This window comes from Malurus melanocephalus, unplaced genomic scaffold (assembly GCF_030028575.1).
Source record: "Malurus melanocephalus ecotype Western Australia unplaced genomic scaffold, MMel_1.1 scaffold_31, whole genome shotgun sequence".
NCBI classification, from domain to species: Eukaryota; Metazoa; Chordata; class Aves; order Passeriformes; family Maluridae; genus Malurus; species Malurus melanocephalus.
This window is the reverse complement of record NW_026623263.1, coordinates 1462496-1487762: the sequence shown is the minus strand read 5'-3', so window position 1 is coordinate 1487762 and position 25267 is coordinate 1462496. Positions and strand designations below refer to the sequence as shown.

The following is a 25267-nucleotide window of genomic DNA, read 5'->3' as shown; positions in this document are numbered from 1 at the left end:
GTCCTTGTTAAGCCTAAACCCCTGATCAGCATGTCCAGATCCTTCTGCAGATCCTTCCTGCCCTCCAGCAGATCAATACTCCCACCCACTTTGGTGTTCTCTGCCAACTGATGGAGGTACGCTCAATCCCCTTGTTCAGATCATCCGTAAAGATATGAACTAGAACTGGCCCCAGTACTGAACCCTAGGAAAAGCACTGAAAACCAACCACCAGTAGTATGTAACTCCACTCATCACCCCTCAGGGTCCAGCCACCCAGACAGATGTTTCTGAACCAGCGAAGAGTATACCCATCCAAACCAAGGGCTCGTAACTTCTCCAGGACAATGCTTTAGGAGACAGTGTCAAAGACTTTAGTGAAGTCTAAAGGGACAGCATCTATAACCTTTCTTCCATCCATAAGCAGGTCACCATGTCAAAAAAAGAGATCAGGTTGCTCAGGCAGGACCTGCCTTTCTTTAACCCCTGCTGGGTAGGCTGGATGCCCTGATTGTTCAGTACATGCTGTGTGTTCTTACTTGAGGTGATACGTTTCACAGTCTTGCTGCCTGCTAGCAGCAGGCAGTGCAGGGTAAGGAATGAAGGGTTTGTGATTAATCCAAAACATGTTATCTCTGCCATTTCTTCCTCCTCATACCTTTTCCCAGCTCTAGTGCAGGTGCTCTCCATCAGTGACAGCCCTCTAGGAGAAATCTCTTGCRCTGTGGATCCTTCATGGGATATAGTTCCTTCAGGCAATACCCCTGCAGTGTGGACATCCTGGAGCCTGCAGCTCCTCATTTGCTTAGTCTTGGCATATCCTCTGTAGTTTCTCACTTTTTCTTCCAATTCTCTCCACAGTGTTTTTTGCTTCTTTTTTTTTGTTTGTTTTCTCAGACACGTATCACATACGTGGTGGATGGGCTCAGCTGTGTGTTGCAGTGAGTCTGTTTTGGAGCTGGCAAGAGCCAACTGCATTTGCCACAGAGTAGCTCCAGTCTCCTCCCACAAATGCCACTTCTGCAGTCCCTGTGAGCAGCATTTTSACACCTACACCCTTAAGGACATCAGCTGACTATTTTCAGACCTCTGCTACCACTATTCCACAGTTACCGAGCTGCTTTTGGTCTGATTTTATCTTTTTGTTTTGGTGCTTAAACATTGTTCTATAAGAGTAGCTTTTCTATCTATGGGCCTGATCAAAGGACATTGCTTTGCCTCTGATGGATATGGGATGAGAATAATGTAGATTTTGTACTTTTGGTTTTCTTGGACAGGTGTTAAAWCTTCGCTGAAAAGGAAATTAATATTGTGAGATGGTAGATTCTGTGGTTAGTTTTCTTTTATTACCAAAATAGTCAAATGTCCAGAATAAAACTGATACGCAACATGTAGTATTATCTAAAGGTATTTGTAGTTACAGCTCTTTTTTTTCACTTTTTACACTTAGCTCTTAAGATCTTGAGCTTGACTCTTTTCAGTGCAGTAGGTAATACACTGAATGCATTTTAAAACAAGTTTTGTCTTAAAATGGGTACACAAGGAAAGGATTTTGTCTTAAGTATCTAATCCATTGTTTYACTTGCAACAAAGTCTTACTGATTAATGATAATGATTTTCTGATTTTCATGTTGTCTTGACCACAGCAGCATTTTTCAGTTCTTGTTTCTGCCTTATTTAATGTTACTGCCAAGAGAAGGTGGCATAATTGGAAASCTGTAGTTTGACACACACGATTTGTAACTAATTTGCAGATTGAAGCACAGATATAGGGGATTTAGGGTGAGTGGGAGGAAGAGTTGTGTCTTGGGTAGGGTTTCTGCTGGTAGTTTGTTTTGGTTTTCCTTCCAAGTCTGGTAAAACCTCTATGCTTTCCTCAGTGACTTAWATTCAAGTTATGCTTTATTTATCTTCAGGGCCCTCCAGTTCCTTTCAAAAAAGATAAACATGCAAAATCTTGTGAAATCTGTTAGCAGATATTGCCTCTTCGTGATAGTTTCRGAAGAGAAGAACCTACAGTCACAGTTAAAGACAATATTGTCTCCATTAGAGTACTGCCCTTTTTTTTTTCCTGTGAAAAATTTTGCTACCTTGTTCTACATCAAAACTATTGCCACTGGAAAATGTGTTCCAGAGTGAATGTTACCACCAAATTCCCAGTCTTTCAGTATTGCTTCAGGATTTTCCACTTAATCTTCAAATTTCAGTTTGGGTTGCTGAATAATTGAATAATTATACCCATATCGGCAAGTAGTGTGTGGTGTCCATTTTACCCCTTAAAGACTTAACTCTCTTTCACCTGAAGTGACTTTGAAAGGGGACAGAAAAACATCTTGCATATAAAAGCTGAATTTTGCAAGAATTTCAGAAGTATTTACAGCTTTTTCATGGAAAGTAGCTGGCAGTATGCTGAATTTTCTGAGAAAATATTAGACTTAATCTGATTATGGCATTACTACTATTTTATTGAAAATATACWGCAGTATAGTCACCATCTGGTGTCTGCATGGACTGGCTCCTAGTACAGTCACAACCTGTTAGGGGAGAAGGATGTCAAGTTGCCCTCTCTGCAGTCCACAAAATKATTCTGGTGGCCCTAATTATAGATACAAACTTACAGTGTATGGCTTGTTAGTCTATCACTGCTATTCATCAAGTTAGCTTTTTAACAATTTTACTTTTTACTCTTTGTGGTCCCTGCCCAAGCATCTGTGTCAAGGAGCTTTTTAATAAAGTGTGTCAGATACAAAGTATGACCAGTGAACCATGAATAGCTGTGTTTAAACTAGAAACCAATTTTTGATTCCTGATCTGGTTTCTTCCACATGGCTTATCCTCAAGGTAGCTAGTTCCCCAAGCTCTCTATCATATATGCATGTATGTGTGTACATAGGCACATATAATGCATACATGCAAGTAAGTTCAGAAACTCCAACTTTGCAGTTGCCACTTGGGGAAAAAAACTGCCCTGATCGTTCTATTCCTTGGCACATTGACAATCCATTCTCACTGCGTCAAATGTTTATGTATTTTACAGGAGTCAGAGAAAAGGAGAAGAGCTGAAGAAGCATACAAAAATGCTGTGACAGAATTGAAGAAAAAGTCCCACTTTGGAGGGCCAGACTATGAGGTATGAATTCTGCTTTTGAATTTTTTCAAAACACTAGGACTTTTAATGGTGGGTTGACCCTGACTGGATACCAAGTGCCAGCCCAGCCACCCTATAACTCCCCTCCTCAGGTGGACAGGGAAGAGAGAATATAATGAAAGTCTTCTGGACTTAGATAAGGACAGGGATAGGTCACTCACCAATTGTTGACACAGGTAAAACAGACTCACCTTGGGGAAATAGAGCTTAATTACTAACTAAATTTTAAAAAAATCCTTCCCCTACCTCTCCCTTCTTCTGGGATTTAACTTTATTTCCAAATTTTCTGCCTTCTACCCCTCAACTGTCCAGAGGGAAAAGGAATGGGGGTTGTGGTCAGTTCATCTCACATTGTCTCTGCCACTCTTTCCAACTCAGAAGGAGGACTCCTTACACTCTTACCCTGCTCCAGTGTGGGATTCCTCCCACAGGAGACAGTTCTCCATGAACTTCTCCAGCCTGAGAGTTTCCCATGGGCTGCAGTTCTTAATGAACTGCTCCACATGAGTCCTTCCCCATGGAGTGCAGTCCTTCAGGAACAGGCTGTTCCAGCATGGGATCACAGTCCTGTCAAACAAACCTGCTCCAGTGCGAGTTTCTCTCCACGGGGCCGCAGGTCCTGCCACAAGCCTGGTCTAATGTGGGCTTCTCACAGGATCACAGCATCCTTTGGCCATCCACCTCCTCCAGTGTGGGCTTCTCAATGGGTTGCAGGTGGATCTTTGCTCCACCATGGACCCTCYATGGGCTACAGGGACACAAATGCTTCACCATGGTCTGCACCAGGGGCTGCGGGGGAATCTCAGCTCCAGCATAAGGAGCACCTCCTGCCTCTCCCTTCTTTGCTGTCCTGGTGCCTACTGAGCTGTKTCTCTCACGTGGTTTTACTCTGCTCTACTCCAGCTGCAGTTGGCTGGGGGTTGGTTTCCCCCTCATTAAAAACGTTATCCCAGAGGTGCTGCCATAGTCACTGATGGGCATGACCTTGAGCAGTGGCAACAGCAGGTCCATCCTGAGAGCCATCTGGTACTGGCTCAGCTGGACATGGGGGAAGCTCCTATCAGCTTCTCACAAAAGCCACCCGTGTCACACTCCAGCTACCAAAACCTTGCTATGCCAACCCAATACACTTTCAAGGGTTGTTTCTCAAGGGGGGAAAGTGAAGTTTCGCAAGCCAATGTGAGTGTGATCTACAAGTGTTTTCATGCCACACTTAATTTTTTTCACCTTGGAAACTGAAACTGTACGAAGAATTTCTTGAAAGTGGAAGTATATGTTTACTTTCAGTGTTTTGCTTTTGTCAGAAGTCTATTTCTTACAGATATTTGTTGATTTTTTTGTTACTTTCTCCTACATTTGGTACTGCTTGTATGTAATTCTATTGTATTTTCCCTTTTTATGGGTTCAGCTGTAGAGAAAAGTAAAGCAAAAATATGAAAACTGACAGCAGAGGCATTCCTAGAATATGAAGTTTAACTTGGATTGATTTTTAATTTGTCACTGCTGTTTGAAATATCATGTTGTCCAATTAGGATTTTAGGTTCCTTTCTTCTGTTAAATTGCATGTTTCATTACCATTCTCCTTAGTGACATGTTTAGTTCTATCCTAAGATGTGTAAACCACCTTTGAAGAGTAACCATACAATGGTTTAGGTTGGAAGGGACATTAGAGATTATCTAGTTCCAATCTCCCTGCCATGGGCAGGGGCTCCTCTCACTAGAACATGTTTCTCAATCCCCCATCCAGCCTGGCCTCGAACACTTCCACATTTGAGGCATCCACAATAATGTAAGCTAATGCACATATAATAAAGTGTGCATAATTTGTAAGACCTTAGCCCTTTCATAATGTTAATCAAACACATTTCTATGTGTAAGTCAGCCTGAGAAATAGTACGGTACAAATACTTCAAATATTTCATCTTAGATTAACTGTTGTAACTGAGACATGCACTATGAAAAAATAAAATAAATAGGAAGTTGGACTTTGTCTACTTGGTTACAAACCCTGCTSCTTCTTCCAGGTGTAACTGCTGATACACAGATTTGGGGCTTTTTTTAAATTTGCAGAACTAGGTTGTTTTACAATACAGTAAAAACAGTAAACCTAATTTAATGAAATTACTATTTTAATTAGTAGACTACAATTCTTAATCATTGACTCTACCTGCTGTTTAGTGTTAAACTGTTCTTCCCAAGAGTTTTCAGTAGAGATCTCCAGAATTTTGTCTTTTCCTGTTGTATTTTGGACAGATTCCTGAAAATCAGCACCTTCAGGCACTGAAATACTTTAAAAGGGTCTAACTACACAGTTATGTTAATAGATGTTCTTTACTGACACCATAAATATTTTCAAGAGAAGTTACTTACTAATTAAACCCTAAATTTGGTGGCAAAGCATACTGATACTATTACTCAGTTTCCTGGGTTTTTTCTTCTTTATGCTGCTATCAATAAATTGTTGTTAGAGTGAGACACTTCCTTTAACAAGCAGAGAACTTGTAATCTATCAGTGAAAATATTTGAGCTCTATAGATGAAATTTACTTCCATCAGTTACATATACAATATAAATATATAATTCTAATATYAAATTGAAGTGGAACTTTCATGTCTCCAGAATTTTCAAAGTTTGTTTTCTTATGCTCTAGGAGGGTCCTAATAGTCTGATAAATGAAGAAGAATTCTTTGATGCTGTTGAAGCTGCTCTTGATAGACAGGATAAAATGGAAGARCAGGTATTGATACTTGTAAAATGTCTTAGTCATGTGCACTTCCTGAGAGATTTCTGTGACTTACACTTGTGATGTAGATAAGGTGCATTTCTTAAAGCTCTGGCTACTTTATTGTGACACTTAGCATGGAATTTCACTTAATATTTTTATAATAAAATATTGTTGCTAAATGCTAATTTTGAGGAAGAAACTTCACAACTTGTCTAGAAARGAATAGTCTAAGTGCTAAGTTTATTGAATGTCTCTGATTTCTAATTCCTAAATAAGTTTCCTGTATGAAAATTATCTTTATATGTGACTGATGCCCTGTTGAAATATAAATATTGAACACTACCGCTCTTCCAAAATCTAATTATTGGTCTGAAGTTTCTTTTTACTTTAGTGCTATGTGAAATAGGAAAGACACAATTCTGTTTGGTTTGTTTTTATTTAAAAATTCAGTAGTCTCTGGCTATTTTTCTAACTTGTTTCTTGAGCAGACTTCAGTGAAAAAGATCATAAAAGGATAAGATGTATTCTAGARATTACATATTATGAGAAAGTACAGCAGTATATAAAATGAGAAGGAGTAACAAAGTGGTGCATCCTTTGTCTTAAAAGGGTTTACACTTGGGAATRTAGTGAATAACAATGACAGGAAAATTAAAAGATTTTCTAGTGGACATGTAGTAATCAAGAGTTTACCCTGTGTTGGGATCTCTTAGCAAAGARTAAAAGTTTTTAGTGACTGTGGTAGTATTACATGGATCTTTAATGCTGTGTGTTTTCCTTAAATTAGAAATACACCTTGAAGTTTAGATGAATTCAATCTTCAGGCCCACTCACTGAGAATTCCAGTGGGATGACAGCTTCATGCCTGACATGGACAGCATTCGTTGTTGTAGTCACTATTTAGATTATGCATGATTCACTTTGTTTCACAGTCCACCCAGTAGCAGCTGACTAATAATAATTAAACTTATGTTGTTGCAGTCCCAAAGCGAAAAGGTTAGATTGCACTGGCCAACATCCTTACCTTCTGGTGATGCATATTCTGCTGTGGGGACTCATCGATTTGTGCAAACGGTAAGATTTATCCTGAACTCCTCAGAATAATGGGCTGATCCTTAACGTTTCTGTGTAATACTTTTTATGAGTAGGTGTGATTTTTTAGGTGTTTCTAGTAACTTCCAGTGGCCTGCTTATTTTTGAAAAAGTAGCTGGATTTGAAGATGGACTGCTTTTCGCCTTGGCTCAAAAATACTGATTTGAGAACCTATTTAGAATATTCTTTACTTGTATCAAGCTTGTCAGACAGAAAGTAAAGGAAAAATATCAATTGGCTAGCCCCATTTTTTTCAAAATATCTTCACCCAAACTAATGGAATTGATTTTACTTAAAGAAAACCAAAAATTCATCTGGTTGCATCAGAATCAGTTGACTTGTTTTTTTAGTGTTACTGGAAACACTATGCTCCTGTCATGGCTACACTGGGAGCATAATGTATAATAGGTGCATGAAATCAGCATTTGCTACTGTGCTTGCTGCTTGTGGTGCTTGTTTTCCTTTTCTTCATTATCTTGTGCCTGCAAGTTGGTACTGAACGCTCTGTTGTGCCTTTGTTCTGATTACTTGGTTTTTTCTTTGTCTGTCTCTGGTAGCCCTATAGTCGCTCTTCCTCCATGTCTTCCATTGATCTAGTCAGTGCCTCTGATGATGTTCACAGATTCAGCGCCCAGGTACTGTATTGATGTGTCAAGTGGGGGTTGCATATCTTTGCTGTATTTCATCCTCTTCTCTAGAACCTGGGTTTTTTTTTGTTACATCAATCACTGCTTGCTTTAAACTAGTACATTGAGACAAACAAAGGAGTTCTCTATTCTTGTACTAAATGGTTGTCTTTCTTTACATCCAGCTTTCATGCGTACCACTTGTGCAGAGGCCCAAATCTCCTGAAACTATTTTATTTACTTCAATAATTTTAATATAAATGCCTACAGTTTGCAAATATTTTATTTCTAGTTGTAATGAATGTAGAATAACATGTTTTATGTAGGCTGGAGGCTAGGTCTTTACTTCAGATTGAAGACGTTTTCTTGCTTTTAACTCAAAGGTTTGATTTTTGTGCAAAGTATTTTTTTGTAATGATATTATTACTCTGAATTATATGGTTCACTATTACATTTTTTTACCTTTGACAAGTTTGATTACAAGAAGGCCATTAAACATGTTGACCAACAAGATTTTGGGTATGAAAAATTTTGCTTCAGAATTCATATATGTTCTCCTGTCCTTCAGCAAATAAATCTGACATCCTGAATGTGTCATTGTGGCCATAATGTCATATTTCAGTAATGTACAAAATTACTCTAAATGCTTGCTCAGAAGATGATAGTTTAGAGTAGAATTAGGTAAGTGTGTTCACATGCTTGCTTTGCAATCTCCAAAAGATTTGCTCAGATATGGTGTTCATGTTATTACTTTCCTCTGGTGGGGTCAGTATGTGATTGTAAATACAGAGCTTCCTTCTGGGATCAGCTTTTCTTGAGGTTTTTTAAAAGTATTAGCAGAAGCTGCAAACAATCTTTTTTTTTTTTTTTTTTTGGATCAGCTTTTCTTGAGGTTTTTTAAAAGTATTAGCAGAAGCTGCAAACAATCTTTTTTTTTTTTTTTTTAAACAGGAATGGATTTTTTTTTTGGGTGGGGTGGTTTTGTTGTGTATTGTGGGGTTTTTTGTAGGTTTTTTTTTGTTTTTCAAGGGGGTTGGTTTTTTTTGTTTGGAATTCTTTTTTTTGTTTGTTTGGTTTGGTTTGGTTTTTTTTAACAGAACCTGGAATTTTATTACCTGCCGACTCTACTACCAGCTTCATGACCAAGACCAATGCTTCAGGATTTTTCTGTTAAACTAAAATTCCAACACCTTTTGCAGTCAGTTTATTTCTGAAATTTGAACTTATTGCAAGGGAAAAAGTAAGCAAGTTCTGTTGCACAACAGTGATAGGCTCATCTACCAGTACTTCAGTAGCTGAGTTAGTTTTCTAAATTGTTTTTTCTTTGGGAGGAGAGGAAAATAAAGTGAGGGAATAATAAAGTAAGAGAACAATAACAAGTAACAGAAAGCAAGTTTGATTGCCAAGATAAGAGCTAGTACTCTGTTAGGTTATGGGTTTAGCATAAGGGAAGCTCATATTTGTCTGATATTGCTAGAACTAATCACTTGAAACCAAACTTGAGCTTGACCAAGTCCTTATCATAATAATTGAAATTGTGGTTAATATCAGGATCAAATGGACTGGAGCCAAGTTGCTCTTTTCAGCTGCTGCATGGATTATACTCCATGGAAGTTACTATGGAGTGCCTCCTAATCCAGTTTCACGTTAAAGGCTTCATTACATAAAGTATGARTATCCCCACACACAGCCCCATCCTCAGAGTATTTTCCCTAAACCAGATTTTTGCCAGACCAACATATATGTCACTCCACCTGCTCTGGAGTTTCAGTTCTACKGAACAAGACAACAGAGGACATGATAAGAAAAGCAGCAGACCTTTTCATTGTACCTGCTCTGGGCATTATTTAAAAATGTATAAAAAATTGSCATCTGTTCCCAGGCTGACAATTTGGCTTTTGGGAAGGCAAGCTAGTATCTTTGTTCCTAATAAATGTGATTTTTTTTCCTAGACTTCATGTGAATGAAGGGAATTTTGGTATCAGTCAAGGGTCAAGTAGCAACTTGCAGCCTTGTTCTTAAGATTGAGAAGTATAAACATGTATTCTAATCGGAGCTGTTCGTCAGTGTCCCTCTAGGAAAGTATTGATTTGTCAGTTGATTTGCCAATAGTTAAGTGCGAGTCCAAACCCCTTTATTTTAAAGATCTGTCAGCTTTATAATAGGTTAAGCTGTTCTGAGGCCCTTTAAAGGGAAGAACTTGCCACTCAGAGTTCAGGTCAAGGCTGTACAGTGTACACATTGCATTTTTGCAGCCCGTTCCTGTAGCCAGCTAGGAACCCAGAGGTAGTGGGARCCTCTCTGGTAGGAGACACTCTGTGGATCTTGACTGTGCCTCTGAAATAGATGCAGGTAGATAAACAGTGACCTGTGTATAGACTAAATACAGTTTGGACAGACAGTGTACACAAGCAGGTTGTGTAAATACTGCATTTCCTGGTGAAGCAGAAGTAAGAATCTGTTCAGACTGCATTCCTGTAGATGCCTCCTTCTCTTCTTTCCTTGATATTTCGTTCATCCCTTTGCATTTAGCACATAAAGCAAGAAGTAGCACAAGTCAAAAGTAAATGTGTAAAGCATGGCTTTYTCCTTAAGAAATTAAGATGTGTGGTAGAAAATACATAAAGGCGTGAAAGTATGTCAGGTGTTGGGAGCATGGCAAGAGTTCCTTTCTGCAAGAAGTGTGACCTAGACCTAATAAATTGAATATTTAAATAGCCCACATTATTACCTGTTCTTTATTGTAGTGTTGTTGTTTCACTGGGAAAAAAAAAGGAAGAATCTTTTATAAGAAACCTGCTACTAACATTCAGCAAAAGTTGGCTTGTCTAGCAGTCGAAGCATAAATGTTGGAGGTGCTTTTTGTTCACTGAAACACAAAATTAAAACACCCAAAAACTGGAGTGATAACTTTTCCTTGTCTAGAGAAGTCTATACTTAGTTAAATTAAAATAAACTATGATTTCCATCCAAGGGATTTTGTTCTCATGTTACGCTTTGAGAGTTTTATTTGATTTGATTACCTTTTTTCTTCCTSATCTTAAGTGTATTGCCTATCAAGTACTTAGTACAAACAAAATTRCTGCCTTAAATATTAAAGTAAATAACTTCTTTCAACTCTGTATAGTTAAAAAAAAAGATTCATTGTTATTAATTTTGTTTTCTACTTGCTCAGATGTATGTTTTATATATTTTATTGCACACTAGGCTTTATATTTTGGTAAGTTGTGCAAAAGCACTCTAGGGTTCAGGCTATTGATTTTATGATGGTGCACAACTAATCTTTTTGTTGGTAAATTAATTAATTTTTTTTGTAGTGCTTTTGCTTTTGGAAAAGAATAGGTATTTCCAGTAGTTCAGGAAAATTATGTAAACCATGTGAACTTGCTTGCTGTGACAAGTTTTAGTAATCATCTACCTTTTGGGTAGAAAAAAGTTTTTAAAAGAGTTTCCAACACTTGAAGCATTACACCCTGTAATGTAAGCAATGGATACCCTATGATTTTGCTTCTGCTTTTATTTAGGGCATTTGAAAAAGGGTGAGTAATGAAAGAAACAAAATTAATATGTTAGATTTAAAACAAAAATCCACTTCCTGTCCCAGTACCCATTTTCATACATGTTATATGGAATAAAAAATGAGGTCTTCACATGGCTTGATAAAAATACAGCAAATATTTTGCATTTTAAAAAAGGCACAGCTGCTGTCTTAGTAGGTTTTAAATGAGCATTTTAYAATTACAAAATCTCTGTAGCATCATAATCTTTTGAGTGTAGGCATTTCTGTTCTTTTTTTCCTAGCTGTCAACTGTGCAAAGATGCCAGTGAAACAGAGTGGGCATGCTTTGCTTGTGACTGTTTTATTCACTTCTCTTCCAATATGACTTTTCATATGATTGATTTCTTAGAACTTGTCAGTCTTCATCCCTAACCCCAGCCTTCGTTCAGCTTTTTAAAATGCTCTTTGGTGAATATMTTACAGTGTGTTTCAATTACATTTAGAGATACCTACAGTTCYTATCTGCTGAAATAAATAATTGGTTTAGGTAGAAGCGGTGAAACTTGGCAGTTTAAAGGCAAGATAGGAAGTACACGCAAAGAAGGAAGTTGGAAGTTGAATCAAGATTTTGGCTTTTATTTCTGAACACCAGCATTATTTGTTTGTTCCTAACCTGATAGAGAACTCTCATTCAAATTCAACTCCTGCACAGGAATTGAATGTTAACTTGTGACTTCCAGTGCTGTACAGTATCTATCCAAAAAGGTGGAACAAATGAGTTAAGATGCCTGKTTTTTTTTCTTATACAGGTGGAAGAGATGGTAAAAAACCACATGACATATTCCTTGCAAGATGTAGGAGGAGATGCCAATTGGCAGCTAGTGGTAGAAGAAGGAGAAATGAAGGTACAAATTTTGTGTTTGTTTAATTCGTGTAAGATTACACACTGTGAAGACAGATACTTTCAGTGTACATTTGCCAGTGTTATCTTTACTGCTGGATTTCTTGATCTTAAGGGTCTTCTCTGACCGAAATAATTCTATGATTTTCTGGCAGTATAATCAATCAGCATGTTAAGCTGTTGAAATACCTCTCTGAGAGTAGCATTGTTTAGGTTGGGACTGGGGTCCGTGAGAGCTGTGGCTTCTGATATATTTAATCKTACAAAATCCTGTGTAACTCTTGCAACTAGGTTCATCTTTGCGGATTCTTTTCTCATTCCCTCCTACTTAAAGCTTAGTATCAAAGTAAGGTGTAAATTTTATCTACAAAAATAACAAGAGTAGCAAGCTACTGTGTTGGCTGCTCTACTGTGCTTATGAATCCATGTGGATAGTGATAAATAAGGTAGCTTAATAGTTTTTGCAGTAGAAGCCCTAAAGTAGTGGTATTTTAATGTGAATTGCCACGTAAGAATGTTTCCACTGGTAGTTACTCGAGAATGCTTTCATGGCAAATTGTTCATGTGATGGTCTTCTAGGTAAGTGGTTTGTTGGTTTGATCTTTTTTAAACGGATTAAATTTAAAAAATTAAACCATGAAGAGATTTGACAGTTTCTGTTCTACATTTTTTTTTTGTGTTTGTCTGTAGGTATACAGACGAGAGGTGGAAGAGAATGGAATAGTTTTAGATCCTTTGAAAGCAACTCATGCTGTTAAAGGGGTAACAGGGCATGAAGTTTGTCACTACTTCTGGAACGTCGATGTTCGTAATGATTGGGAAAGTAAGGAATTGGTTCTTCAGCTTTGCAGGTTTAAGAGCAAGAATAGTATTTATAGCATTGTCCTAGTGTTTGTCTGACTGGTCGCTGATGCATTTTTTTTCCCTCTCCCCTCTTCTTTTAGCAACAATTGAAAATTTCCATGTTGTGGAAAATTTAGCTGATAATGCAATCATCATTTACCARACACATAAGGTAATAACACTTAATTTGCATACCTTTCTGAGATAATCTGAGGCATGTATGTTCCAGTCTTATTCTGAATACTTCACTGGCTTAACTACTTAAAATGCWGTTCTGGAAAATATTTCACAATAARTTCTCTTGAACTGCAACTTCCATCAATTTTTCCAGTTTTTCTTGAGAGCATAATTGGTTGTGCACGTGTCTGATAGAGCTTGTAGTAGCAAGTGAGGACTGCTTTTAATCTCACTATTATGTTACTGCCACCAAGGCCAGAGTTATCCAAAGCAAACAGAAGCAATGAATCCCWACCGACTACATGAAAGAAACCTACACCACTATATCAGATGGTTCCTTACCAAAATGCAGTTACTGTTCACCACAATTAGTTTACATACCACCTTGTAATGCAAGTGTTTTTAATTGTTGGTRCAACATTTGTTCTAAAACCTTCATTGCTTTTTCCTTTAGAATGGTTCTGGTGTCAGTTTAGAAAAATATTCTTTTGAATTATAACCCAACAACTGAAAAGTGAAGGTTTTTTAAATGGATGGGAATGATCCTTAGTCTTGCATGTTTTGAAGTATTAGTATATTCAAATGTTAAAACAAATATTTTTCTTTGACAATTTTACTAGTAGTGTTATTACCTTAAAACTTTTTTAGTAGAGGAGTCATGATTTTGAGTAAGACTCTTGTGTCATCTATATTGGTTGTGGTACAAACCAGAACTTTTTTCTCTTATTGAATGTCAGGAAAATAACTTCTTGTCAGACATTTTGCTTATTACTTGAAACTTTCTCTTGGATAATACYATTTTGCTCTATATGTCTTACTGGAGTATTTGTTTTAAATACATCATTCCTTCGTCTTTCTCTCCAGAGACATAAGTAATTCTAAATGCACCCCTGTATACTTGACCGTTAGTTCAGTTTGTAGCTTACAAGTATTAACTTAAATGCAAACCTGAAGCTGAGGGATCAGCTTCTTCTTTTAACWGAAAAATTCACTGCAGTTTGGCACTTTGCATTTCAAAGGCTTTAAAGTTTTGCCTTAATTTTTTTCAGATGAAGTGTAGGCAACTAATTTCTGTTGGCTATTTACAGCAGCTGTGTTCTCTTTCAGTTTTGAAAATGAAATTACTAACTTGAAGATACTTTACCTTAATAATATAACTGACCTGGTTTGCCTTGCTTGGTTTTTTCTTTTAACTAAGGATAGTAAGTACTTAATTTGCAAACATGGAAAAGCTTATGTTGAGGTGTTTCTCTGCAGAGAGTGTGGCCAGCCTCACAAAGGGATGTGCTGTATTTGTCTGCCATCAGAAAGATACCGGCATTCAGTGAAAATGATCCAGAAACATGGATTGTGTGCAATTTCTCTGTAGAACATGACAGTGCTCCTGTAAGTATTATTTTGATTCTATGAAGTTCTGCTTTTAAGGTAGTTTTTCTATTCTGTGGTAATGCATTTGCAGTGCTAGTATGAGAGAGATGGAGGGTTTTGGAAAAAGTACAGTTGATATAAACCAGGTGATACAGTGACCTGATGAAGGTATTCTGAGCCAAAAACTTTCGTGCTTTATCTCTCAGTTGACAGTAAGGTGTTTCATCAGAATGGAAGCAAAAATTCTGGGGATTTGAAAGCATTTTAAAGAAATGAGGTTATTCTGTAGTGAATCAAATCAGTATCTCTTCAGTATTGTCAAACATAAGRGTAGGTTTGTGTAATTATATGTAGGGATAAGTCTCCACGTTTTTGTCTTGGTTTTGTCAGATAATAGCAATGATCCTGTTCCTTGGACTGCTATTCAATAGCCTGCTATCAAGGGAAGAGTAAACTGATATTTGTAAATGCTGATACATTGTTTTTGAAATGTTTCTTTTCTGATTTGTTGCAACAATTGAAATAATTTACTTACAATGTGTTAAGCAAGCAGAAACTTGCATTTCAGACATTTCAGTTAGTTCCCTATCCACCATGTGTCTTTCATTTTACTCATTTTCATGTCACATCCATGTAAGTCCTAGAATGCAGACTCTCAGAAACACAGCTTATAGATTGTCTTAGACTTTATGATGAAAAAATGTTCATTCTCAAGATGCTGAAACAAATTCAATTTGAAGCTTACAATGTTTCGTATTTTTGGCAGCTGAACAATCGCTGTGTCCGTGCCAAAATAAATATTGCTATGATTTGTCAGACGTTAGTAAGCCCACCAGAGGGGAACAAGGAAATAAGCAGGGACAACATTCTGTGCAAGATTACGTATGTAGCTAATGGTAAGTATAAGATTTTTCAGTATGATATTCTTGATAGATCTTAATTTTGTGGAGTTAAATACTTGCCCTAAAAAAAAGAGAAATGTTTGATGCTCTTTTCTGTTAAATCTGTGTCTAGCATCACRTTTGTGTTCATCACGTTCAAAAACTCTCAGGTCAATGTGCCATGTGAAATGATGAATGGGATCATTCATTATGTGGTGTTCTGGGAGGATTAAATGGGAGAGGTGTGTAGTTCAATCCTAAGTACACAACCTTGAGATGGAGGARGGTGGGTAGAAATGTCGGCAACTGGGATGAGTTAACATAGCTTTTAGTTTCAGTAATGGTTTGATGGCTTTTTCATGTACTATGGTGAATTTCTTTTTCTCCCAGTTTATCTCATTAGGCTGAAAATCTGCTGATAGTAAAGATASTTCTTCTCCCATGGTGCCAAGAAAGATGCTTGTTTTGTAGGAAGATGGTTGCAAGCTGTACAGTCTAGTCTACATTTTTTAACTCTTTTTTTTAGCTGATAGAATCCTTGGTATTGACTGGAAAACTGGCAGTCAAATTGTACAGTTGCTGTACCGGAGATGCGTATTTAGTATCTTCTCTCCCAGAGCTACAAAACACTTAAAGAGTAGCTCACTCAGCTTATTACTTTTTTTTTTAAGTTTCCCGTTTTCAGTGCTAAATTATGAACTATGACTACATGGGAAGTGGTAGCATTTTCAGCAACATACTTTTCCTTGAATTGAAATGTAATTAAAAGTCAGTTTAAATTTTGTTTTAATGCTTTAAAATCGTTTGCAGGGATTCGCCTATATAGCAGTTCTGCAGGCAGTAATTATTGAAAAATTAAGACTGACTGCTGCTTTCTTTGAAATAGAAAGTCACTCAAGTCTCTTCTCTTTTGTTTCTTGGTAACCCATAGAGAATATTTCTTCTCTTGGGCATTTTCCCAAGACTCACAATATAGCATGTTTAATGTTTCCTAAATAATGGCATCATAGATCTGGACTGAGYTTGGGTATTATAAAGTGCTACAATATAAGTCTAGGAGCATATTAAAAGACATGCTGATGGTTATTGTTTTCTGTTATTTCAGGAATAGTTGCAAGAGTAATGAACTTAAATTTGCATTTTCAGTGTTSAGTGGAGTTGCTTTATTTCAATGTCCTTCTTCCTGTTTACTTGTAGTGAACCCAGGAGGATGGGCACCAGCATCGGTGTTACGGGCAGTGGCTAAACGAGAATATCCAAAGTTCTTAAAGCGTTTTACATCATACGTGCAAGAGAAAACAGCAGGAAAGCCTATTTTATTCTAGTATTAGCAGGTATATATACTTTTTAAAATTCTTGATTCACCATTTGAAATTTAAGGCCAAATGGAATTATGCAATCTAGAAATGTCTTAGATGATTAGCATAACTTCAGTGTTTGTTTTTGGTATGCAATATATTTTTTTTAAAAAGAGTCATGTAATTTGTGTGTACAGGCTCTACAAGTTAGCAAACATTAGTTTTCATAGACTTTTATCTGTTTATCTTGCAAGTTTTTGCCTACATGTGCAATTTACGTAGAAGTAAAACAGCTTGAAGTACTGTTTTTTTTCAGCTATCGCAGRCATTTTGCACTTGTTCTAAAAAAATATGTATTGAAGTTACTCCAGAGCCTCATGAGGCTTTTATAYCTTAAATTCTACTTATAACTGCATATTTAGTAGACTTTTATTATRTTTGTTTCTTCTATGTTGACAGAATAGTTTTGACCTAGGATTTTTATTAATGGAACTTAACTGACAGACCAGCATGAATTACTAGAGTATTTAGAATACTCTGACTTAAGTTTTTAGCCTTTCTGATGAGCCTAAGAAAGAAAAGGGATTTCCARATGCATTCTGAAGTCAGTGGATATATTTTAATGGTATAGGTTATTGGCTAATCTGAAGCTTTTTGAACAGTTAGATGATGATATGACATTAGAAGAGGATTTTGTGATGATTTTGAGGCYGAGCCTCTTAGTGTTAAATAAGGCTTAGCCTAATTTTTGTTAGTGTAGACTCTTGCTATATATTTCATTTTCTCTTACTGTCATGTCAAACCACAGAATTCTGTTTAGTTGTGCTAGTGTTACGACATCATTCAATAAAATCTGAAAATAAGTATCGCTTTTGCTATTAGTGACATAGGCATACCTTCATTTTTGGGTTCTATTTATTGTGTCAGACTCCAAAAGTCTTAATTGTTTCATCCTTCTGTAACAGGTATCCCCGTAATGATTCACAATTTTAAATGTAAATGGTTAGAGATAGTGTAGGTAAAACATGAAAAACACGGTGTCATGAGCCAACAGTTAATACATGATCATAGCAGCCCAGATGATACTGAAGGTGTTTAACAAGTTCTTGTCTTTGCTTACCTCAGCAATCAGAACAAGACTGGGTGAACATTCCACGTTGGAGAAGTGACCATGCATAGAGCACTCCATGTTGGAACGAAGGATCTACAGTCTTTTTATGGCTCAAGTTCTAGGCTTTGTATACTGAAGTGAAGAAGTGTTGCAACACCATGAGGCTGAATATTTAATGATAGCTCTCTCCTGCTATCTTTCTTGCTGAATCAGTGTGTAATTATAAATACATGTACTGATAACATGTATATGGCTCTATTTTTATTTGCTTGCTTTAGAAGAAGAGTGCATACAACTTTGAATCACCAACATGAGCTACTGTGTTAATTTTAAGCAAGTTGTAGAATTTCATTGTCAACCTTCCTAAGATACTTGCGCAGGTTTTGTGCATGTGTAAAAAGCACAAGAGACAAATGCACATATAGCATACTGTATGTGCTTTATGTGTACAAAAATCTGTGTGGTATTTTGGGGGTGTGGGAGGAGTGGCTTCAGTAAAACCTAGGTAACTTGTTGGTAGGTTTTGTTTTGCTTTGTATAATCACAGTTCATTGCTGCTGGTTTCTATAATGAATCATCTTGTTACATAAAATGCCAGTTAATAACTGAGGGCTGTCAATATCCTTATGACTTTGCCTTTTCTATTGTCTTACTCTTATGACGATCTTTAGTTCCGAAGGAGTAAGAGTGTGAAAAGCTTTATTTTTTCCAGATATCTTTATATTTCTATTGTATTTTTTAGTTATGTAATACGTACTGCAGAATTTTTGTTACTAAACATGATCCAGAAATATCTAGAAAGATTCTGTATGAGAGGGCAAGAGACTGCCTAAAACCTAGGAGACATCTGTCCATGCTGTATGTGGACTGCTTTCTTGCATGATATCCAGGGCTGTCCCAAAGCTGTGAGAAGGTACACGATAATATTTATTGAAGTAATTTGGATTACATAAGACAACATTCCCAGTCTACATTGAGGATGAGTACATTATTTTCAGATCCTGCATGTGTTTTCCTCRTCTCAATAAAGCCGTGCTATGAGGTTCACGTAGAAAATTTTTTGCTTCTTGATCAAAAACCCATCAGAGCTATAACAATGCGTGGTTCTTTCTGGAAAGTTCTCTTTAGCTGCTGTGAGAATATAAATKTCAGATGTTTGCCTGCCTTTGATTCTGGAGATACTCATTAGAAGAGGACTGTGTCAGACTAGTACTAACTTTGAGGTCTTTTATCCATGTCCTATAGCTGAAAACTCTTCAGAGCCTGCTCAGTGTTAGTGTCACTAACCTGTGTATCTTGATGAAAAAGGTTTCAGATATATTTTCTTCAAAAGAAAAATGAGTCTTATTTGATACAGTCTGCTAGGTGCCTGAAGAGAGACATAATAATGGTAACTTGGTGAAGATTTGGTAACTGATTCAATGTGATCTACACAGTGCTGAAAAGCTTCTCCGTTCATCTTCTCTATAGAGATGAAACTGTACCACATGATTACACACGCATGCAGATTTCATGCTCCATAACTCTTCCCTTTTTATTTGCCTTTCTCTAATGGTGTGCATGGAATATGCCTTATTACAGAGTTATTCTGTTCTTTTGAATATGTAGAAAAGTGCCTATATGGTAATGTTAGTAAGGCAAATAAGATGAAAATTTGTACTTGTTTACTATATCACCAGTGAGCATTTTATATACCAACGTTAAAAAACGAAATCTTATACCTCAAATGTACTTCATCTTTTTACAATCAACCAAGCAGTGGTACATTCCACCATAGCCACTGATGGGAACTTTAAAAAAACTCCAAAATACAAAGAGTTTAAGTCCTTATTTGCTGTTTCTGGTAATTGTTGGAACATGGGCGAGTGTATTAATTTAATAGATAGCTTTATTTTACAAAGGTATGGAAAGTTTACAAAGCAGTATATAAACTTATATCATTAGTTGCATTTGCACTAAATGTGATGTACTTTTGCGATTTATTCTGTAAATAAAATGACACTACAGATACTATTTGTAAAGAGTATGTTTTACTTCTAGATAAAGGCACTGGTACTTCACTGTAGCTAGCCCTGCCCAAATGTAAGAGGCTTTTTCAAGACTATGGAAGGMGATGCATGATTGTGAAATCATTATCAATGGACATCTCAAGAAATAATTTTAAAAGGCAGTAGGCCGTTCAGATTGTCCTTGTTGTGATTAGCCACTAGATCGTTTCTTCTGGAAGGGCGGTTGCTTTTCTGATTTTGTACAATTTATCCTGTCTCTTGAGCCCRTCCCTCCTGTCAGTCACTGCCGCATCTGTACTGAGTTCATTTCTTTCTGTTAACAGATCAAGAATGTTTATACAGCTGTGGTGGTCTTTGCAGAAACAGGTTCTGGCTCTAGAATGGTTGTGTTACAGGTTAAACCAGTTCAAAAGGCTGAAAATGCAGCAGTCTTCTCCATTAGATATTGTTCTCTGGAGCGCTGCATCTGTTTGGAGAATTTGGACGTTGCCAAACTAGATCTGAAGGACATGACTTAATAGAACTTGTATTGGAAATAAAGATGAGATGGTCMTTGTTATTCTGTCTGAGAACCTGAAAATTTTTGACAAATTTATCTGTGAAAAATGTGATGCACTTTGGAAAAACCTTACCTTTTACTTAATTGGGCTGAGCTGGCTTATCTGAAGTTGTGCAGATTCTCTTTATTCAGATTGTCCACCTGTATTTTTGTCAAGTTGTACAGATAACGCTGTATTTGAATTGCCACTGTTCATTTACAGACTTAAAACATGAATCATATTTTTGAGTACCTTGAGTGTGTAGAGTTGTAACTGTTCTATAATAGCTTTATGATCCTAATGATAAGTTTTAAAAATTAAAAGAAGTTGACTCTTACATGTTACAATCACAAATTTAAAACCAGTATTTAAAAGTTAAAAGTATTAAAAATTATGAAGAAAGATCTTGGCTTCTTGTTATTTTTAACTTTTCAGTGCTTTAYGGAAACTTACTTTAAGGATTTTATCTTTTAAACAACTTTCAAATCATGAATAAAGTTATATACAGTATTCCMGGGTATGGAATTTAACAGGAAAGCAGTTTACTTTTGTTACTGACATTAGAGAAATGAAAACCTGAATGCCACGTTCTTTTATACCTTGACAAGTTCATTTTGTGCAAGCAATCAGAAGGGTGTTAAAAGGTGCTCCCATACACTGTGGCCATAATATAGAGCATTTACAGACAGTGTCAGCTCTTCATTTGTAGAGAATGAAAAAGATTCTGGGAACTTCCATGGGAAGAACAGTGATCCAGGACTGAGCTGTGCCAAGGGGTAAATTTGGAGCTTTTTTCAAAGTAAGAATAATTTTAATAACTGAGATRAGCTTCCATGAGCAAGTTTTCTTAACAGCAGAAACAGGTGGTCCCTAATGGATCAGTAACAATCCTACCTTTATTTGTTACACAGTGATTTCTACTTCTTTATACAGCAATCAGTAAAGCTGTAGAAACCTTACAAATATGCAAGACTGGAGGAACAGTTTGAAACAACAGAATGCATTACTAGCACAGAAACAAAATCTGCATTAAGGTCAGCTATATCAGGCCTCATGGTACTATGTGATAAAAAATAGGGAGTCCTGAGGTAAACCGTGACTTTGAAGAATACAGCTATTTTACCAATCAAAAAGAAATACCTCAAAATAGAAAAAAAAAAAAAAATCACATTTCACATTCCTGGCCCCATAACTTAGGTGCATAATTTAAAAACTACATACTTTCCAGTAAGAGGTTGAGCATTTCTGTGTAACTACAATATAATTTGACCCTGTATGATTAATGATCATTAGAGTTACGCCATGCAGTTTACTAGTGTGCATTACTAATACTAATCATTTTTAGTCTCTGGCTTTTGTAAACTAAGTTTTATRGGAGGAGAAAAATATATTTTGTTASATAGAAGAAAGGGATACACTGAGCATTAGCTGCCTGAAAGTGTCCTCAGCTGCAGCCATTGATGCCATAAGCTCTTCTCTCTGCACACCTGCCTCTTCTATGCATGGACTACAGTCAGAATAAAGAAGCCTGGTATTGTGGAGTGCTGCAGTTTTCAAGGTTTAAACTTATTCTCCTTAACAGCAGTAGTAGCGTATCAATAGTCTGAGCAGTTGTGATCCACAAGACTTGCTAAACTTTTGCATACCAAGAGACAAGCCACAGATTGTACAAGTGTGTGGTAAGTAATTCCCAACCAGTTTCAAGAGTGGCAAAATATAACAACAGCCCTGAGGATACCCACCTGCCAGGGAAAGACTGCAACTGAACCATGGAGTAATCTGGCACATGAACCTCTAAGGAAGTTATCCCTGTCAGAGTATATGAARGAATTCCAGCTCAGAGGCCCAGGATAGCGTGCAGTCTTGGTGAAGGTGAGTCATGCCCAAGTATGAACAGAATTATAGGTGTGTTTGTACCCTCCAGAAAATATTTGCAGTCTAGGTAATGAGTAGTCACGCTGGTGACACCTTACTCCTGCCCTGCTGGAAATCACTGCTCTGTCTTCAGCCTAAGGGTGCTCAAAAACCATCCAAGTACTCGAGTCCTCTCCACATCCCACACAAGCCTGCAGCAGAGATGTCAACACTGATCCAGTCGTCAAAGCTTACCTCACCCAAATTCCAGTGCTAAAAATGTAGCCATTAACTTAAAACGTTTTGATCCTTTTTCTGGAAGTGGCTCCTGCCTTTAGTTGTTACATAAAGCACTTGTGCTGAAGGGTGGCAATGTTCCTGACTGAGGTTGGTATACTTTAGCAGTGGGTAAAATGGTTGTCCTCTGTAAARAACATGAGAAATTGAAAGGAGCTCCTTTATCTTTCCCAACCTTATTTTGCCTGAGCTGAGTAGCTCAGGCAAAAAAACTACTGAGCAAAAAAGTAGGCAAAAAAGGCAAAAAGTAGCTGAGCCTGAGTATTAGAAAACTCTCAAACTTAATTCAAATAACATTGAATTGTCACTGCAATACTAGGATAACTAACCATCTGACTATCAAGAGAGGTGCTCAACAAAATCATCAGTTCAACTAGCAGCTGCTAATTTTTGTAATAATTTTTTTAATGACAAATTGTGAATCATTTTTTTAATATCAGCACTTCACACTTCAGTATTCACTATAGCTGTCAGCTGTGAGAAATCCAGTAATGAAAAGTACCTTGTAATTCAGTTACTTATTAAGGAAGACTGCCCTACCCAATTCCAATTCCACTGAAAATAACGGAACACTGTTAAAAAAAGATGTGAAAACCACTTGCAAATGTTAATATTACTAGATTTTCTTTCACTTCTAATTTTGGTTGCATCAGAAGTTTCCCTGACAAGTAGCTGTTCCTGTCATATAAACTGTGGTGAATAGGTGTACAGTTAGTTGTTCTTTCATACTGCACTTTCTGTGTTTATGCTTGTATTAYACAGCACCTCCTGCATTGAAGGATATTAATTTCATCTACTAAGGAAAAGAAAATTTTTGAATGATACACAAATGGTGCTCTATAAAAAYCAAAGACTGCAATGGGATGTGGGTACACAGGAGGATGAATTCCAGTAAGTCTGACATTTTTAGTGTGTTAGGCAATAGATTCTTTTTAATGTATCTTAAAAGAGATACTGCRGGAGAAGGAAAACTATGAATATTTGCATTTACGGATTTTTTTTTTTTTTTGAACAGTGCTAATTTAAACTTTACAGTTTTGTTCATACTCACAAGTGAAGGTAAAAGAAACTCTGTAATTGCACCGGACAAAACTGATACATAGTCCTTTATTCCCCTCTCTCTGTTTCGATTTGCCCTCAGAAAGCTTTTTTACAAAATCATCCTTTTCTGAAACACAAAACCAGTGACTGAAATGCCCAGATTTTCAATCACATTAGTCTTTTGGGGTCAATTTTCTCCAGGTGCACTAGAGGCTTCAGCTGCTCAGCAAAGTTCCTCATGTCATCAGAAACAATGTCCTGCCCTGCTGGTGCGACCACGTTGAGCTCCACTAAGTAGGAGAGGGAGAGCGGCTCAATGCTCTCCGTGTTTCCTGGCATCAGGATGCGGAAGATCTTGTACACCACGATCTTCATGATGCCCTTGCGGAACACATGCCCTTTGGCCACGAACTCGTGGTCCATGCGGAAGCCCATCTCCACCAGGAAGTCCGTCAGGTTGTCGGAAGTGGCGATGTCCACGCAGTTGCGCACCAGCGCGTGGCGGTTCTTGTCGCCTATTTCGGGCTGTCCCAGGTAGCGCAGGTGCCAGGGCATCCCGCTCTTATCCATGGAGCGCCGGGCGCGCAGCACGAAGGGGCTGGCCTGCTGCCCCTTCAGCAGGAACACCATCTCGTGGTCCAGGAAGGTCTCTGGCTCCATGTTGTCGCACAGCCCGCGCAGGCGGTGCAGGAGACTCTCCAGGCTCTGGTCCAGCACGCTCCCTGCGGAGACAGCGCCACGGTCACCGCCTCCCCTCCCGGCCGAGCTGGGCTCCCCTCACAGCGCGCCCGCCCCAGCGCCCCCCGGCCCGCCCGTCCACCCCAGCGCTCCCCGCGGCCACCCACCTTGCAGCAAGTACTCCATCATGTTGATGGTGCCGCCCGTAACGGGCATCATGGTGACCGGCGGCGCCTCCATCGTGCGCTCCCGCTCCGGCTCCGCGGCCTCGGCAGCAGCGGCACGGGCAGGGCGAGCAGAGCGGCGGCAGCGCCTCCTGGCGGCGCGGCGGAGTCGGGGCGGTGCTGAGGGGGCAGGGTCTGGGGGCGGGGTCTGTGTGGCGCTCCCCCCCGCCCCTCACACGCCCTGGGCGCGGTTCGGAGGCGGGACATGGCCGAGGCCAGGCCGGAACGCGGCGCTTTCCACCTCCGTCTGGCGGAGARCTTCCTTGCGCTGAGGGTGGCGGAGCACTTTAACAGGCTGCACGGGTAGGTTGTGCAGTGTCCCTCCCTGGAGCCATTCAAACCGAGCTGGACACATTCCTGTGTCACCTTCTGTGTGACCCTACCTCGTCASGGGGTTGGGCTGGATGATCCCCCAAAGTCCCTTCCAACCCTAACGGTTCTTTGATTCTGTATTTGTGTCTTTTATTCTAGTTGGCACAAAGCAGGGAGCTGGGAATAAACCCATGAAAGACTGGCTCTGAGGTTATCAAACCTTTCCACTATTTTTACCTTTTAATAAAGGCATCAGGATTTGTTTGCTGTAAGTTATACAGCTTTTCTATTAATAAGTATTCAGACTCCTATTTGCTAGTTGTATCTCTCAGTTCTCTGAGAGGAGAGTCCTTTTAGTCCACAGGCATGGATGGTTCTTTCCTCCCTTTGGATCGGGGTCTGTTCTGAGCAGGTGGTCAATGAGACAGTGGTCACAGTCCTCCACTGCTGGAATTACCTTCCCCTAGTCCTGCTGACTTCAATCCTGGCGGCTCTCATCCCGACAGCCCCTTCATCTTGGGATTATCTTCTCAAAACACAAGATGAGCCAAACATGCAACGTTTGCAGTGCAGTTGCTTAATCAGAACTGTCCACCTACAGCYACTGATTAACAGCTGAAAATAAAACATTGCAAAGTTCGGTTCAAGTCTTGAAGGGCCCAAA

At 38.3% G+C, this 25267-nt stretch overlaps 2 protein-coding genes across 3 annotated transcripts in view; one reads left to right on the top strand and one right to left on the bottom strand.

Annotated features, from left to right (window-relative positions):
• The window catches only part of CERT1 (ceramide transporter 1), a 72807-nt gene extending 53150 nt beyond the window's left edge, over nt 1-19657 (top strand). Inside the window, exons 8-18 of one of the 2 annotated variants that reach the window (XM_057363815.1) lie at nt 3017-3109; nt 5778-5864; nt 6834-6926; nt 7503-7580; nt 11880-11975; nt 12662-12794; nt 12916-12986; nt 14249-14377; nt 15126-15255; nt 16438-16574; nt 17664-19657. In XM_057363815.1, coding sequence (XP_057219798.1) covers nt 3017-3109; nt 5778-5864; nt 6834-6926; nt 7503-7580; nt 11880-11975; nt 12662-12794; nt 12916-12986; nt 14249-14377; nt 15126-15255; nt 16438-16565 — 1038 coding nt within the window. In that variant the 3' untranslated portion in view covers nt 16566-16574; nt 17664-19657. The remainder of the gene's footprint in view (nt 1-3016; nt 3110-5777; nt 5865-6833; nt 6927-7502; nt 7581-11879; nt 11976-12661; nt 12795-12915; nt 12987-14248; nt 14378-15125; nt 15256-16437; nt 16575-17663) is intronic. The other variant, XM_057363816.1, reaches the window with a different exon arrangement.
• Nucleotides 19658-23351: 3694 nt separating this feature from the next.
• Nucleotides 23352-24393, bottom strand: MED18 (mediator complex subunit 18). Its single transcript, XM_057363825.1, has 2 exons — nt 24235-24393; nt 23352-24111 (listed from the first exon to the last, which is right to left on the bottom strand). The coding sequence occupies exons 1-2, from the start codon at nt 24305-24307 to the stop codon at nt 23558-23560; spliced, it is 627 nt and encodes a 208-aa protein (XP_057219808.1). The 5' UTR covers nt 24308-24393; the 3' UTR covers nt 23352-23557.
• Nucleotides 24394-25267: the final 874 nt, after the last annotated feature.